This window comes from Dreissena polymorpha, chromosome 15 (genome assembly GCF_020536995.1).
Source record: "Dreissena polymorpha isolate Duluth1 chromosome 15, UMN_Dpol_1.0, whole genome shotgun sequence".
In the NCBI taxonomy this organism is placed as follows: domain Eukaryota; kingdom Metazoa; phylum Mollusca; class Bivalvia; order Myida; family Dreissenidae; genus Dreissena; species Dreissena polymorpha.
The window spans coordinates 64321159-64339108 of record NC_068369.1 but is presented as its reverse complement, the minus strand read 5'-3'; the positions used below and the strand labels follow the sequence as shown (position 1 = coordinate 64339108).

Below are 17950 nucleotides of genomic sequence, written 5' to 3'. Positions count from 1 at the left end.
ACATGTGTTGTTCTTATTTGATGAAATATGAATGAACGGTATAAATAAATATATGTCTGCATTACATAGAAAATGTTCATTCATTTATTACATGTAATGTTTATTATGAACATTCACATTTACAACAAAAACTTGTATGTATACAAAAAAGATCAAAATATGTATGCATTAGACGAAACAAGTTATATTGATGATAAACAAACTTAAAAGAAACATCATCCAATAAAATATATGATCTAAGACTAGTATAAGTCTTACATTAAGTAGATTAAATTCAAGCCATGTTATATTTGAGTCGCTTTATGTGGTCTGATCTCTTATGTGGCCAGCGTAGCTCCAGACAATCCTGCCAATTCATGCAGTCTCATAAGGAGCTACACTGTCCGCTTAATAGTCTCGCACGATGGTGTGGTCTCATTAGGGAACAGGGTACTTCCTGACCAGACTGAGCGGATGCGCAGACTTGTCTGGGGCAATGCTGGCTGCATGAGGAAAATGGCAAATTTTGCATGTCACTTGTCGTTTGAACACTTTACATAGTAATTTATGTATATAATTATGTATGTTTTTTGTATTGCACTGATGCACTTTGACTATAATTTTTTAACTTGTATGTAAATGGTCAAAGGCATTTTGCCAATGTTCCAATAAAACATTAAATATTTATGCAAGATGCTGAGGACTCAATTTAAACAGAAAAAATCAAAACAAGCATCTACACAAATACAGCCTATTTTAATTTAGCGAGTATAATATGCCTTGTGTATGTAAACAACAACAACAACAACACACACAAATAGTTGCTATTTGCAAAAGCTAAAGTGTTAAAAGAATGCTTTTCTAAACAATGAATAAAAAAATAATATGTTATTTAGGGAAAAAATGGTGCCACATGTCTTCTAAAGTAGCAACTATCAACAACTATGCTAAGTACATGGAAACTTACGCCACATTATATCTGTGAGAGAATATAAACTACTTATTAGAACGGTGTTCAACATACAAAAACATAATTTATACATGTTTTTTTTCCTTAAATAAATTAATTAATACATGGCACCTATTACAGCAGACAAGTTTCATAAATGCATGTGATTTACATTCAAATATCTTAATCATAATACAAATACTAGTTGTCCCCTTTGTGCAAAAAGGTACCACGTGACATATTGAAAATAGAAGGCACATGGTACCTTTTTGCACCAATGGGGAGTAGTCATATCCCACTGAGAAACTTGCCACTGTAACATTAATCACCAGTTTTTTCAATATTTCTTGACTCATCATCTATGCTGAATGTTAGTAACTTGTAACCTACCCAGTTCCTGCTTTCTTACGTGTCATCATCAGTTCCTCTTTTTCTCTTCGCAGCTGATCTTGAAGTTCCCTGGAACACACAGATAGTTAACTCTTTGCATGCTGGGAAATTTGTCGTCTGCAAAATGTCGTCTACTGAATTTCTAAATTTAGCATTTTCTTTGATTTTTTTCAAAGAATACTATAAGAATAGCAAACAGTTTGGATCCTGATGAGACGCCACGTTCTGTGGCGTCTCATCTGGATCCAAACTGTTTGCAAAGGCCTTCAAAATTCGGTTCCAGCACTGAAAGAGTTAATTGATCCTTATTTATGGCCTCCACCACATTAAAAGGCCTTTATTATCCCTTCTTAAACCATGTTACATCGGCTATTGTAAACCATTAAGTTGCAAAATATACATTATTTCAATTATATGATAAATTTTGTCAGTAATACAAATAACCTCATCATACTTGAATATAGCATATGCTGATGCTTTTCTGTGTATTAAAATTATCACAAGACATTGTGTAGGTCACATGTTATCATACTTCTTTTTCAAGTTTTAACTTTGAATAATTAACAGAAGATTTACAAAGCATAGTTCCCAAAGTAAATTTTATTCATACTGCTTCATTTTGTCCAGGCCAATGAATTTGACCAAACAAGATACTGCATTTATTGTAAGCATTGATTAATTGATCAATTTGCATAAGTCTAAGAAAACAAGCAAATTAGTTGAATTGATATCCCCGACCAAAAATCAATTTTGTGACAGACAGACGGACTGACAGCCGGACATACAGACGGAAGGAGGTACTGACAGACGGACGGAAAACGCCAATTTCATATCCCCCCGCCTTTGGCGCAGGATAAAAAGTAGGATGATGAAAAGGTCAAAATGTCAAAATAAGGTAAGATGATGTGAGTCAGCTAAAGAATGAAGGAAGGAAAAATACTTGTAACCCTTTCCCACTTAGATATGTATTGACACATTTGTAGTCCTTAAGAAAATTACATTTAATTAAATACCTTTCTTACTAGATTCAAGTTTTAAAGGCTTAATTTCTAACCTTTAGATACTGATGAGCAGAAAACAGCATAAAACCTAAACAGACTGCCAGTTACTTGCAGGAATAGACATAATCCATGCAACTATCAAATCTTTGAAGGAAGCATAATTTATATTAGATGACACAAGTCTTTCTGTGTAAACCAAGCATTAGAATCTTCTGAATCAGTCAAGTGATGTAGGTGTCATGAATGTTCAAAATTTTGTAAAGAGCTCTATTTATGAGGTATGAAAGTCTCCTTTTGGGTAAACCTCAGATGGACAGACTGACAGACTTACGAACAGACGAACGGAAAGATGGACAGACAGACTTACAAACCAACAGACAGACAAGATGGACGGACAGAGGGACAGGCGAATTACAACATGACTCCCTCATTAATAGATGCTTGCGGCACAAAATCTTTCTCAAGGCAAACTACTGAATTAAATATCGGGTATATAGCTCTGCAGGACCACAAGATACCCTAGTCATGTTGTGTGATAACCCACCTCTCCTTCATGAATCGTTTTGCCTGAATCTTCTCCTGTATGACGGCCTCTTGTTGCTCTCTGTTGCGCTGTAACCTTTCATTGACATGCTCCACCTGCAGATGGTATCACAATAGTCATGTGATCATATGGTATCACAATCATCATGTGATGATATGGTATCACAAAAGTCATGTGATCACATGGTATCACAATAGTCATGTGATCACATGGTATCACAATAGTCATGTGATCACATGGTATCACAATAGTTATGTGATCATATGGTATCACAATAGTCATGTGATCATATGGTTTCACAATAGTCATACGATCATATGGTATCATAATAGTCATGTGATTATATGGTATCACAATAGTTATGTGATCATATGGTATCATAATAGTAATGTGATCATATGGTATCACAATAGTCATGGGATCACATGGTATCACAATAGTTATGTGATCATATGGTATCACAATAGTCATGTGATCATATGGTTTCACAATAGTCATGCGATCATATGGTATCACAATAGTCATGTGATCATATGGTATCATAATAGTCATGTGATCATATGATATCACAATAGTCATGTGATCACATGGTATCACAATAGTCATGTGATCATATAATATCACAATAGTCATGTGATCACGTGGTAAAACAATAGTCATGTGATCATATGATATCACAATAGTCATGTGATCACATGGTATCACAATAGTCATGTGATCATATGATATCACAATAGTCATGTGATCATATGGTATCACAATAGTCATGGGATCATATGGTATCACAATAGTCATGTGATCACATGGTATCACAATAGTCATGTAATCATATGATATCACAATAGTCATGTGATCACATGGTATCACAATAGTCATGTGATCATATGATATCACAATAGTCATGTGATCACATGGTATCACAATAGTCATGCGATCACATGGTATCACAATAGTCATGTGATCATATGGTATCACAATAGTCATGTGATCATATGGTATCACAATAGTCATGTGATCATATGGTATCACAATAGTCATGTGATCACGTGGTATCACAATAGTCATGTGATCATATGATATCACAAAAGTCATGTGATCATAGGGTATCACAATAGTCATGTGATCATAGGGTATCACAATAGTCATGTGATCATATGGTATCACAATAGTCATGTGATCATATGGTATCACAATAGTCATGTGATCACGTGGTATCACAATAGTCATGTGATCATATGATATCACAAAAGTCATGTGATCATAGGGTATCACAATAGTCATGTGATCATATGGTATCACAATAGTCATGTGATCATATGGTATCACAATAGTCATGTGATCATAATGGTATCACAATAGTCATGTGATCATATGGTATCACAATAGTCATGTGATCATAATGGTATCACAATAGTCATGTGATCACGTGGTATCACAATAGTCATGTGATCATAGGGTATCACAATAGTCATGTGATCACGTGGTATCACAATAGTCATGTGATCATAGGGTATCACAATAGTCATGTGATCATATGATATCACAATAGTCATGTGATCATATGGTATCACAATAGTCATGTGATCATATGGTATCACAATAGTCATGTGATCATATGGTATCACAATAGTCATGTGATCATATGGTATCACAATAGTCATGTGATCATATGGTATCACAATAGTCATGTGATCATATGATATCACAATAGTCATGTGATCATATGATATCACAATAGTCATGTGATCATATGGTATCACAATAGTCATGTGATCATATGGTATCACAATAGTCATGTGATCATATGGTATCACAATAGTCATGTGATCACATGGTATCACAATAGTCATGTGATCACGTGGTATCACAATAGTCATGTGATCACATGGTATCACAATAGTCATGTGATCACATGGTATCACAATAGTCATGTGATCATATGGTATCACAATAGTCATGTGATCACATGGTATCACAATAGTCATGTGATCACATGGTATCACAATAGTCATGTGATCATATGGTATCACAATAGTCATGTGATCACATGGTATCACAATAGTCATGTGATCACATGGTATCACAATAGTCATGTGATCACATGGTATCACAATAGTCATGTGATCACATGGTATCACAATAGTCATGTGATCACATGGTATCACAATAGTCATGTGATCACATGGTATCACAATAGTCATGTGATCACATGGTATCACAATAGTCATGTGATCATACTGTATCACAATAGTCCTTTGATCATAATTTATTTCATTGACCATTTGAAACTTGCAATATTTGTTAACCATTTAAACTTTTAAAATGATTTCATTGATCACGTTATGAACACATACATGTAGCTATTGACTTTGTGATCTATTCATGCATTTAGTATTGGATTTTAATCATATGATATTGAGATCATAGTATGCTACTCTTGGGCTAGGTTATAGCATTGCTATAACTTTTACACATGCGCACACTTGCTGCTTACCTGGATATAGTGTTGCTGAATGATTTGCTTGCTGCTTACCTGGTTATAGTGTTGCTGAATGATTTGGTCTGCTTTGTTGGCCGACAGTCGGCCACTGTCAATGCTGTTCTGAAGATTTTCCTGAAATATAAGCTTGCAGTGATAACATTATCTTTTCACAAGGTCAAGAAACTATTACCATATTAGGTATGGTTCAATTATTTCTACCACTATATTACAGCATAGTTTTAACATTAAATATGTCCACAATCTAAATTGAAGCATTGGAAGTGGTTAAATTGTTATATTTCATCTGAGAGTTTCAACACTGCAAACCTAAGCTGGCACACATTTCAATGTTTTATCAATATATCATCCACAAATAGTTGTAAGTGAATCATAAGAATGAACCATAATAACCAAGACCTTTGTCACTGAAAAAAGATGTCCCCTAACGATTAATGTTGTCCAAGTAAGACCAGGATCTCCATTAGTTAAATTAACCCTTTGCATGCTGGGAAATTTGTCTTCTGCTAAAATGGTGTCTGCTGAATTTCTAAAATTAGCATTTTCTTCGTTTTTTTTTCAAAGAATACTATCAGAATAGCAAACAATTTGGATCCTGATAAGACGCCATGTTCTGTTAGCAAAGGCCTTCAAAATTTGGTTCCAGCACTGAAAGAGTTAACCTAGCTAAGTACTTTTTAGTTATGGTAGGACGCAGCCTTTAGTCTTCAATGAATTATGCAACCAAATTTTTGTCTGAAAAAAAACAACATACATGTTATAATTTTTATCAACATAGTTTTCATATTTTCATCAAGTCCAGATTTTAGTTTGTAATTATTTGTGTAACCATAGCAGCCGCAAATTATTATCTGAGGAGAAAAATTATATAACATGCACATGCAGCATTCATAGTCCAGCATTGTGTTCTCATATAAAATTTCATGAACCTAGCTTGATAAATGTTTGAGTTATTTAAGAATTCAGATTTGTTGGACGGACATATGGACTGACTAAATGAATGACAAGACAGACGGACCAAAAGTAAGCCACAGTTCCTTCCAGTTCCACAGGTAAAAGGAATCAAAAGAATCGGTAAACATTCGCCAAAACCCACATTTATAAAGCCTCTTAGTATTCTCACCTAACATACTAAATAAGTCAAAAGTAGAATTTCTTATCAAAAACAATCATTTATTACAAGTATCTGTTAAATAAATAGCCAATCTAAATGTGGCATAAATAATATAAAATAAATTGTAATACAATTTTGTGTTAAAATCATTCAACTGCTCGTCTTTAAAATTACAATCATAGCATTTTAGAATTTTATTATTAATCCTGATCTTCAACAAGAAGTATAAATACATGACCAGGAAAAGAGTACAGGAACCAGAACAAACAAGAGGTAAATGATAGCCCTGATGCGCTTTACTGAGTTCACAGTAGACCAATTGTCAACAACTTTACCTTGCAGAGAATGATAAAAAATGTATTAATCAGAAAATATCATGTATATTTCAATGTTAATTTATAATGCCATTCTTTCTTTCTCAGATAGTCCATGTAAATTCATGCCATCAACAAAGAAAGCAAACATGCACACACAACACCTCAAGTCTGTCTGTGACTAGCTCAAAATGCATTGAATTACCTTCAAAGTTTCAGGCTGAAAATTCCAATACAGTTTAACAACAAACATGGCAACATTGTTTGATCCATAAATATTCTCATGGGGTACATGAACCCACACATTCTGATATTGTTATTAAACTTCAGGCCCTGATTTTTTATATGTGTAAAAATGTTAACAAGGTTGTTTTATCCTTACTCTTTTCTTATTGCAATTAAGTTAAAAAATATGACAAGCTCATATCGATAATTAAATGTGATAAAAGGTAAATAATGTTGCAAAAAGTTAACCAGGAGAAGCAATATGTATTAACATACTGGTATTCAATCCAATTACCATCAAATAAATAATTATAAAAAAAAGCTTCTTTACACTGACCTTAATGTTTCAATTAAGCTAACAATTGTTCAAACACAGAATATGTATAAGTACCAGTACTTTGAAGTCTGAGAAGTAACGTTAAATACCTCAAATAACACGTTTCCTAAATCACTAGGGCATAACAATTTCACCATAAAGTACTTTCTAATAAAAATTTGTTTACGAAATTTAAGTAAGACTGCATATTTTTAAGAAGTATAATTGCTAAGCATCAACCTCCTTGATAAGTAAATTTCAGTTATATTCTTTACTGAAAATTCTTTCCATACTCAAATTTGTGGGCTGAAAATCCAGTCATAACTCACATTCGTGAGCTAAAAAATTCAGTCTTAACTCAAATTTGTGAGCTACATGTAAAAATTCAGTTTATAATTCAAATTTGTGAGCTGAAATTAAGTCATAACTCAAGTTTGTAGTAAGTTCTTTGATATGATGAGGCCAAGACGACAACAGCACAACAGTTACATATGTACCTGTAAGTCTTTTAGAGTCTGATCCTGCTTCTGTAAAACTGCCATTCTCCTAGCCTGTCCCACCTGTAGACAAAACATTTGAATTTGAGTCTAGCTCTGGGAAAAGAGAAATTAATAAATGTGCGTTAAGAGTCACTCATTATCAGCCTGTGCAGTCTGCAAAGGCTCAGCACAGATAACACTTTCCGTCTGCACTTGATTTTTGCTGAGAAAAGACTTCCTTTAAACAAAAACTACCATTAAATTGGAAAGTCTCATCCCTTATGAAACTGTGCGGACTTCACAGGCTAATCTGCTACAACACTTCATGCACATGAATTCAGCCCCGTTTTCCAATTGCACTGCTCATCTTAAACATGTGAGTTATCTTCCTATTTATAGTCTTAAAGAATTTTCATGTATCCCAATAGACAAAGTTCTATATAATTTGTAAGGACTGTTAAAGGAAACTAAATGGATCCATGTTCTAGGCACAACAAACTTCAATAGCATGAACTGATTACAGTCTACTCTTGTTATCTCGAGATTACATATCTCGATATTCTTCATATGTCGAGTTAAACTCAATGTCCCAACTTTTTTCCTTCTTTATCTATATTAATAAACATCGCATATCTCTTCTTTTGTTATAATTTGATATCTCAATATAATTTTTTTTCCCAGAGTCCCGATTTTACATGTATATACTGTGGTTTATCTCGAAGTGCGCATCACTGTCCCTGTGTCGTCAAAAGTGACAAACAATTATTTGATACTTCACAGTCCCGCTTCGTGCAGCTGCTCCCGATACTGTGTGGTGGATAATTTATCCGTAAATTGCATCAATTATTACGAGTGTCTAATGTCGTTAGTCATTAACACTTGAGTAAGGCCTGTCACTTTAACGGCAATTAATACACAGCTTGCCGAAGGCCGAAAGACTAATTGAAAAAGTGTGCAAATATTAACATAAAATTCAATCTTTCATCTTTATTATGATACCAAAATCATTTTTTGGAACAAAGGATTAATACATCGCACCCTACATGCACGTGCCGAAAAATTCCAAAATGGCGGTCATGTCAAATATGCTATGTTCTGACGCGATAAAAGGGCTCGCTTTCCTCATAAACTAACACAAATAAAGGAATCATCGGTGTCATTCATTTGGTATGTACTTATTTTATTACAAATTATATATTTTATTATTAAAAACATACAATTGTCTGTAATTTTCGCATTAATTACCTTGATTAAGATTAGCTCTACTCGCGAAAAAGAAGTGTATTCTATGATATTAATTTGTATCTGTTATTTCTTTGAAAACGCCGAATCGGATATCTCGAGCTCTCGTTAGCCCTATATTTTTTCTTATTCCCGCCGACTTCGAGATAACAAGAGTAGACTGTAGTTTTATTTCATTAATTGTGCACGTTTGATATTCCATAGTCTGTTTTTATTTTACAAATTATTATATAAAAAAAATGGTCCTCAACTTTCTTGCTTTTGTATTGGCATCGCACCAGTATTGTTGTATCTCATTTTCTCAAATTCCTATAGATCATCTGAATAAATAATGGGGTATGTCCACAACAAAATACAGGAAAGAAATTTCATATCTCACAATATTCGACAGCTGGACTTTAAAAAAAACGTCATTAATGTGCACATCATTGTGAAATCATAATAACATGAAAATATTCTTTAAGCTCCATATTTAATTCAATTTTTATTTTTGAAATGTTTACATCATTTGTTGCGTTGGTGACTTGTTTTGTTGTTTGTGAAAGGTAAGAACGTATGTAATAACTGAAATACTAGATGGTTGTGATGTTCAGATGGGTTATAATGCACTTGTTGATTGTGTGAAATTATCATCCATGAGACCGTAATCTACTTACACGATGCACACTATCAGAACAACACAACCTTTAAATACTTCATTTATTTTATATCTTCTTATGATGAAAATCAACATAACAAGTCACCAGGTCACATTCCTATACAACAGAAGCAGTCTTGTTATATTCCCTGAGTATCCTATTTAACAAATAACACAATATGAGTCGCATTCTGAGAAAATTGGGTATAATGCATGTGTGTAAAGTGTCGTCCCAGATTTGCCTGTGCAGTCCGCACAGGCTAATCAGGGACAACACTTTCCGCTTTTATGACATTTTTCGTTTAAATGAAGTCTCTTCTTAGCAAAAATCCAATTTAGACGGAAAGTGTCATCCCTGATTAGCTTGTGCATACTGCACAGGCTAATCTGGGACAACACTTTACGCACATGCATTGTGCCCAGTTTTCTCTGAACACGACTCATATGCTACCTCTAATCGTCCAATGAGAGCCGCTAGTCCCTTCTCTTGCTGGGACAGAGCTGCCTCAGTTTCCGCAGCCAGCTGTTTCCTTAAGTTGTTTTCAGCCTCTTTCCTTTCCTTCTCAAAGAGCAGCACTTCCTGATCCTGAATACAAACAAACTGGTATAACCCTTTACAACTCAGATACGTTCTTTGAAGCATTTGTAGTGCCTCAGAAAATCAAATTTTATTTAAAGCCTTTGCTAATAGATTCAATCTTTAAAGGCTTCATTTTCAACCCTAAGATACTTATGAGCAGCAAACAGCATGAAACCTACTTACAACGACAAATTACTTGCAGGCTGTTCTGTTATTACGCTTATTGCATGTAGACATTTACAGTTCGCTTCAGAGTGGGAAAAGGATAAAATACAGTACCTTCTCCTCAGAAAAATGTTTAGAGCCAAAATAAATGTCTATATTCCTTCCTTTAAGTATGAACCAACACTTTTGTAATCGCTACCATGAGCATTTTCCTATAGTAATTGACTAGAAAGTCCCTGCTTTCTGACTTTTGTTTCCCTACCATGAGTATGTATCTGTGAAATAATGACTTTGAATTTGCTACCATGAGGGTTTGTCCATGCGCCACTGTCTTTGTTTTCCCTACAATCAGTATTTTCCTACGAGCAATTGACTTGCTATTTTCCCAGTTACCATGGTAACACATCTAGTTACCATGGTAACACATCTACCACAGCCATCAATACCAGTTGTTCCTGGAGTTTCTGCATCTCCTTGTCTGACAGGCCTTTCTTCTCTGCCTTCAGAGCCTCCTGTTTGGCCTGGATCTCAACCAGTCTGGCCCGGCGCTGGCTCAGCTTCTGTTCCAGACTGAATGGAAAAGATTTAGTCAAAATCTTTTCTTGATATTTTTCATGGATTGATTGGACAAAAATAGATGGGGCTATGTTGTTGAAAGAGTGGTGCCTTTAATGCATTGATTTAGAATAATGCTATGACAAAACATGCCTTTTAATTTTTTTAAAAGCCTTGTTTTGGAAAAATTGGGCTTCAAACATGTGAGTAAAGTATTGCCCAGATTGGCCTGTGCAGTCTGGGACAACACTGTCTGCTTTGAAGGAACTTTTGTTTTTAAAGGAAGTCTCTCTTTTGCAAAAATCCATATTAAGAGGAAAGCGTCGTCCCAGATTAGCCTGTGCGTCCCAGATTAGCCTGTGCAGTCCGGGACAACACTGTCCGCTTTGAAGGAACTTCTGTTTTTAAAGGAAGTCTCTCTTTTGCAAAAATCTATATTAAGAGGAAAGCGTCGTCCCAGATTAGCCTGTGCAAACTGCACATGCATTAAGCTCAAGTATAATTATTCAAAATCGATATATTGAAGGCAAATCTTCCAAGACAAGGCAAAATCTATTTTTACAATAAATCCATGAAAAATAGCAACACAATTATCTTGCTACAAAGAAGCACATATATTGACACTTTTTTCTCACCATCCGTACAATAATAAAGCTTTTTTGGCATATTTTTATTTATGTAATGTACTTAAGCATAAAATAACAATACAATTTGTTGTTGTCAGTGAGTTATTTAATATTTATATCACTCGGGGTTATATAAAATGTATATACTTACACTAATGGCTGCACCACTCGTGATTTTTTTTTTTCCATTACCAATGTTTAAATTTAATTTGATCATAAACAAAAATCACAAATATCCTCTATTATATGTAGTTATTTATTTAGCTACATTAACTTGCTATGTATACTTTTATTAGCCCATTTATGCCTAGCGTCTAGAAAAAAGGCCTTGGCAAACAGCCTAGACCCAGATGAGACGCCACTTGATGCGGCGTCTCATCAGGGTCTGCGCTGATAGCTTAAAGGAATTTCACTAAGAAATATTCAAAATATAGAAATAAATATACTAGACATCCCTAATTTTGGAAATAAATTGATCCAATTTTGAAGGATGGGAGAGTTAACTAGGCATAAATGGGTTTAATAAAGGGCAATTTCAAGACACTTGTTAGTATTTTAGCCTACCTCATCTTCTGCCTCAGTTTGCTACGGGAGAGCTGATTATTAAGGGCCACCATGTTCCTTTCATGTTCTTTCAGAATTTTTTCTTTGGCACTGAAAAGAAATTGGCACAGAAAATAGTCCAAAATAGTGAAAATAAAGTAGGTTGTGCATGTTTTACAATATTTGTGCCATGTCTGGAAACGGTAAGAACATTCTTCATGTGCCTTTGCAAAATGCCTCTGGATGATAGTAAAAATTTAAAATTCTATAATATTGTATCAGTTATGGGTCATCTTAGCATATAATTTGGTCCAATCCAAAAGTTACTTTCAGATACCACACATTACCCAGTAAACAATTAATATATGGGAACAAGAAAATGCAGGCAATAATTTTTTTCTTACAATGTGTATTGGAACTAAAAATACACCATGTAAGCTAAGAGCTTAAAGCCCCACTTGATTGCCTGAATGTGGAATACTCACTCTTCAGTAAGGTCAAGGTTACTGTTGAGGACACGTTTCACTGTGTTGTCCTGTTGCTCAATGATAGCCTCTCGCTCGTTCTGACTCGCAACTTCATCCAACTCAATTTTCTGTTTTTAAAAGGAGATATTATGATAATTTTCTGCTTATTATATTGTTTTTGATTTTATACATTTTGTGTCTCCTTTTTATTTATACACAAAAGCATATGCATTCAATACAACTAAAAACTCCTTATGCTAATTAGTGCGGTTCATTTGCTTGAAATGGCAACTTCTTACTCAATCACTTTAACAAATAAATTATGGCTGCACTGGGAATCAATTATATCATGAATCGCCAATTACTCCGCATTGTTAACATATACATATTCAAAAAGGGCCTTTCAGCTTTCAATAAATACCTTTATATTTTGAATCCATTTTCCCAAACAAAATAAACTGCAAATTGTTCAATAACTAATGCATCAGCATAAAAATAAGCCCTGATTAAGTGTAGTGTCCCAGCATGATTCAGTGTAAGTTAACCTTGAGTCTCTGCTGCCAGCGTTCCTGCAACCTGGCCCTCATCAACTGCTGCTCCTCCTTGCGTCTGTTATTGAGCGCGTCCATGCGCATGTTGTGCAGCTTGATGATACGCTTGGCGTCGCCCTCCCCCAGCTGTCCTATCCGCGTCACAGACTGAACCATCTTGTCCGCCAACTCCTTGATCTGATTGGCCCTTTTGGCATCCAGGTCCTGAAATGGGTGTGTTCTTTGTTTAATTCTTTTGTGTTGTATAATTGGATTGTTTGTTTAACGCTAATGGGTTGTATTGTACTTGGGTTCTTTTTTAATGCTTTTGGGTAGTAAAGTAATTGGATTCCTTGTTTAGGGCTTGTGGGTTGTTTTGTAATTGGGTACCAAAATATTATACAAAACCTTTTCTACAGTTGCAAATATGTACTTCAAACACTTCACCACTCGGATACAAACTCTGACATGTTTGCAGTCCCTTGGAAAATCAACTTTAATTTCATATCTTTTTTACAAGATTCAACTTTCAAAGGCTTAATTTCCAAACATAAGGTACTGATGAGCAGCAAACAGCATATAACATCAACAGACAGCAAGTTACTCCAAGGCTGTTATGGTTTTATGCTGGTTGAATATAGGCATTTAAACTCTGCATCTCAGCAGAAAAGAGTTTAGAAGCTGCACTTAAAAATCTTTTTATGTAGATTAAATAAACACAACTGTGGGAAAAATGCTAACAATACATAGCATGCAAAACAAGTTTTAATACTTTTATAAAATTAACATAACATCATCTCAATCAATCTGCTTAAATATGTGGGTGGGTGTTTAACTACAAGGTTACCCATACAAATGGAGTTTTGCATCATGAACCAAACCAACGTAGCATCAAACAATATTTAACTAGAAATGTGTCAGAAGAACACAGATGTTCCCGCTATATTTCACCAGACACAGAAACAAGTGCTATTTGCCACACATAATATGAACAGTTAACAAGGCATATATGTACCAGTTCTTTGTAACTATTGCTATACATGAAGCCTTTTTCACATACGTGACATTGACCTTAAAGCAAGCATCATATTTTTGTTCCTACAACTTGTGGCCTTGAAATGATGACAAAAATGCTGATACACAATAAAGAAAGAGACCTTACAGTCACAATCACATCTATTATCACCAATAAGGCCAAGGCATAAACTTCAAGTGTCCACTGTGACCTTGACCTTGAAGAGACTGACATGGTTATTTCACGTGACACCATATATGAGGGTCATTTGTGCCAATTTATTTCAAAATCCCAGCATTCACAACAAAATAATGACCCACAAACAAACATGTACTGTGATATATACATATAAGTAATATGCAACAACTTTGAATGTCCCATGTGGCCTTGATCTTGAAGCAAGTTATATGGTTGTTGCACATGAAATATTGTTTAAATATGATGGCCATTTGAGCCAATTTATTTTTTGAAATGCCATCATGCATAACAAAGTTAATGGCTCAACATGAACATGAACGTGCCAAGTGTCCATTTTGACCTTGACCTTGAAGCAAGCAACATTGTTGTTGCATGTGAACTGTAACCTTCATATGATGATACTAGACACAAACATGTTCTTTCACTTAATGAATATTAGCAATATTCAAATAATCTTAACAATCTGACATTAACCTTAAAATGAGCGACATGGTTTTGCATGCAACACCTTGTCTTCATATGATGGTCATTGAATGTAATCAATGAGAAGTTTCGCCTTGAGTGTGAACAATTTTTAACCTGATCTCCCGTATGTGATTGGCATATTTGCATATTATAATATAATAGCACAAACCTGTGCAAGTTTCTCCAGCTCTTCTAACTCTGTCTGATCCACTTCCGTCTCTGCAGCCTCCACCTCCAGCTGTTGCTGCTCCAGCAGATTCTGGTAACCCTGGGCAACAGTATCCATGGTAACATGTGAGTAAGCCATGGAAACACATGAGTTGACCAAATGGATAATCACAAGTTTCTGAGCCCAATCTGTGCAATGAAGTGTAATCCCAGATAAGACTGTGCAGTCTGCACAGGCTAATCAGGGACAACACTTTCCTCTTTGAGGGAATTTTTTTGAGGTTTAGATTAGGCAGTAAGTGTTGTCCCTGATTAGTCTGTTTGGACTGGTTAATCTGGGACAACACTTAACGCACATGCATTACCGGTAAATCCATTTTTCTCAAAGGATGTTTCATTTCTAGAAAACTCATAGGAATCAATATGACAAATAAAGACATTCTAGTGTATGTTATAACAAAAAATGCTATAGAGGATATTCTTTAGCCTACAAAAGGTACTTAATTTAGTACTAACTGCCATGTTCAAATAGATGCCACAATACCTTATGTTTCTAAAGCAGTGTGATTGTAAATCATACTTTTCAGCTGCAAACAAATCTTATAAAATCATTGCACAGAAATATTACATTATAGATATTCTTTAGAGTTCTGTATTTTAACATCAAAGGCTTCTTTGAACTAAAACTATTTATAACAATCCAATTTCATCACCCTACGTCCACACTATGAACTACAATCACTCACATTCACAAACTCAGTGGTGCTGGTTGATTTCTCTGCCTTTGACAGGAAGACTGCTTGCTCCTTCTCCTGCTTCTCGTCCAGTTTCCTCATGCGGGCCTCACGCCGCTGCTTCAGTTTCTCTGCAAGATCCCTCTGGAGCCTCATGGCATCTGAAGATGGGATAATTTGCAAATAAAAGGTGTGATGTTTGAATAATCTAAGGTCACCACTAGACCATACCACTTCTAAAGGGTTTGACAATACTTTAATTTTTAATAACTCGTTCTCACCGCCAACTTATCTTCTTTTGATCCTGTCTGGGTCTGGCCAAGTTCCACATTATTTTATGCAAATTTTCATTTAAACAAGACTATTGTCAAGAAATATATTAAGTCCCCTACCGGCTCCACCATTGTAAGAAATTCAATATTTTTTTTTATATATATATTTGTTGCCATAGCAACCATATTTTTTATTATGGAACAAAATGAAATTATATTTCGAGTATCCTATGACACGCATATAGGATTTTTTTTAACTTTTTTAATATTGTTGTTCTTTAATATTATTTGTGTGAAAGAACCCACTTGGAAGGAGATCAACGAAGTGGTCAAGAAAGCTCGCTCTTGCTCTGCACCAGGCCCAAGTGGCATACCATACAAGGTTTACAAGAAATGTCCAAAACTTCTCCAAAGACTGTGGTCACTCCTGCGAACTGTTTGGCGAAAAGGTACTGTTCCGTCATGTTGGCAAAGTGCAGAAGGATGTCTGGCACCGAAGGAGAAGAACTCCAAGACCATCAACCAGTTTCGCACCATCTCGTTGTTGAGTGTGGAAGGGAAGATTTTCTTTTCAATCCTAGCTAAGCGATTGACGACATACATGTTGGAGAATGAGTATGTGGATATCTCTGTGCAGAAAGGTGGGATCCCAGGATTCTCAGGGTGTGTTGAGCACACCAGCGCACTCACTCAGCTACTCCATGAAGCTAAAATCGACCACAAAAACCTCACAGTGGTATGGCTAGACCTTGCCAACGCATACGGCTCAATTCCACACAAGCTTATTGAGACAGCTCTTCGACACTACCACATTCCAGACAGTGCAAGAAATCTCATTATGAACTACTTCAACATTATCAACTTGAGATTCTCTAGCAACACGTTCACTACAAATTGGTTACAACTGGAGAAGGGGATTGTTACGGGATGTACTATCTCGGTGATACTGTTCGTGATGGGCATGAATATGATCATCAAGGCAGCGGAGAGAGAGTCAAGAGGGCCCAAAACAAACACAGGAATTCGTCTACCATCCAACAGGGGATTTATGGATGACATGACTGTCACCACTGAAACCCACGTACAGGCTAGATGGATTCTGGCGGCCCTTGATGAAACAGCAACGTGGGCAAGAATGAGGTTCAAGCCGGGGAAGTCGAGAAGCTTAGTGGTGAGGAAGGGAAAGGTGACAAGCCAGTTCAAACTGTGTATCCAGGGAGAAGAGATTCCCTCCCTAGAGGACAAACCCATTAAATGCCTAGGGAAATGGTTTGATTCCTCACTGAGAGACACGCATTGCCAGGACATGCTCAAACAGCAGGTAGCTGAGGGTTTGCAGAGAATAGACAAGTCGGAACTCCCAGGGAAGTTCAAAGCATGGGTCTTTCAACACGGTCTCCTGCCAAGAGTGATGTGGCCACTCATGGTCAATGATGTCCCTATCAGCACCGTCAAGAAGCTAGAGCAGAAGATCAGCAAGCACCTGAGAAAGTGGTTAGGCCTACCGCCATCCTTCACCAACATTGGACTGTATGGCCGATCAACAAAGCTCCAGATGCCAATCAGCTCTCTAGTAGAGGAGTTTAAAGTAGCAAAAGCACGTCTTATGCTAACCCTCAGAGACTCTGAAGATGGGAAAGTCAGCAATGCAGGAATTCAGGTTAGGACAGGGAGAAAGTGGTCAGTGAGCAAGGCTGTAGACTCTGCTGAGAGCAGTCTAAAGCACAAGGATGTTGTTGGATCTATCAACGTGGGAAGAGAAGGACTTGGCACCAAACAGACTCAAAGGTGGGAAAAAGCAGGGAAAAGACAAAGGAGAGACCTGGTGCAGAGAGAAATCAGAAACGCAGAAGAGCAAGCTAGGTCAGCCAGGTCGGTCCAGCTTGGACCGCAAGGGGATTGGACGAAGTGGAGTACACCAGAGAGGAAGCTCACGTGGCAA

The 17950-nt window shown here is 36.0% G+C and overlaps 1 protein-coding gene across 30 annotated transcripts in view; it reads right to left on the bottom strand.

The window, feature by feature from the left end:
* Positions 1–17950, bottom strand: part of LOC127860192 (plectin-like) — a 59648-nt gene that overhangs the window by 15612 nt on the left and 26086 nt on the right. For 29 of the 30 annotated variants that reach the window (XM_052398083.1, XM_052398085.1, XM_052398086.1 and 26 more), the window contains 12 exons: positions 15749–15897; positions 15004–15102; positions 13172–13381; positions 12645–12754; positions 12181–12270; positions 10882–11005; positions 10142–10276; positions 7830–7892; positions 6997–7011; positions 5397–5477; positions 2864–2958; positions 1319–1387 (listed from right to left, as the gene is read on the bottom strand). In XM_052398083.1, coding sequence (XP_052254043.1) covers positions 1319–1387; positions 2864–2958; positions 5397–5477; positions 6997–7011; positions 7830–7892; positions 10142–10276; positions 10882–11005; positions 12181–12270; positions 12645–12754; positions 13172–13381; positions 15004–15102; positions 15749–15897 — 1240 coding nt within the window. The remainder of the gene's footprint in view (positions 1–1318; positions 1388–2863; positions 2959–5396; positions 5478–6996; positions 7012–7829; positions 7893–10141; positions 10277–10881; positions 11006–12180; positions 12271–12644; positions 12755–13171; positions 13382–15003; positions 15103–15748; positions 15898–17950) is intronic. The other variant, XM_052398084.1, reaches the window with a different exon arrangement.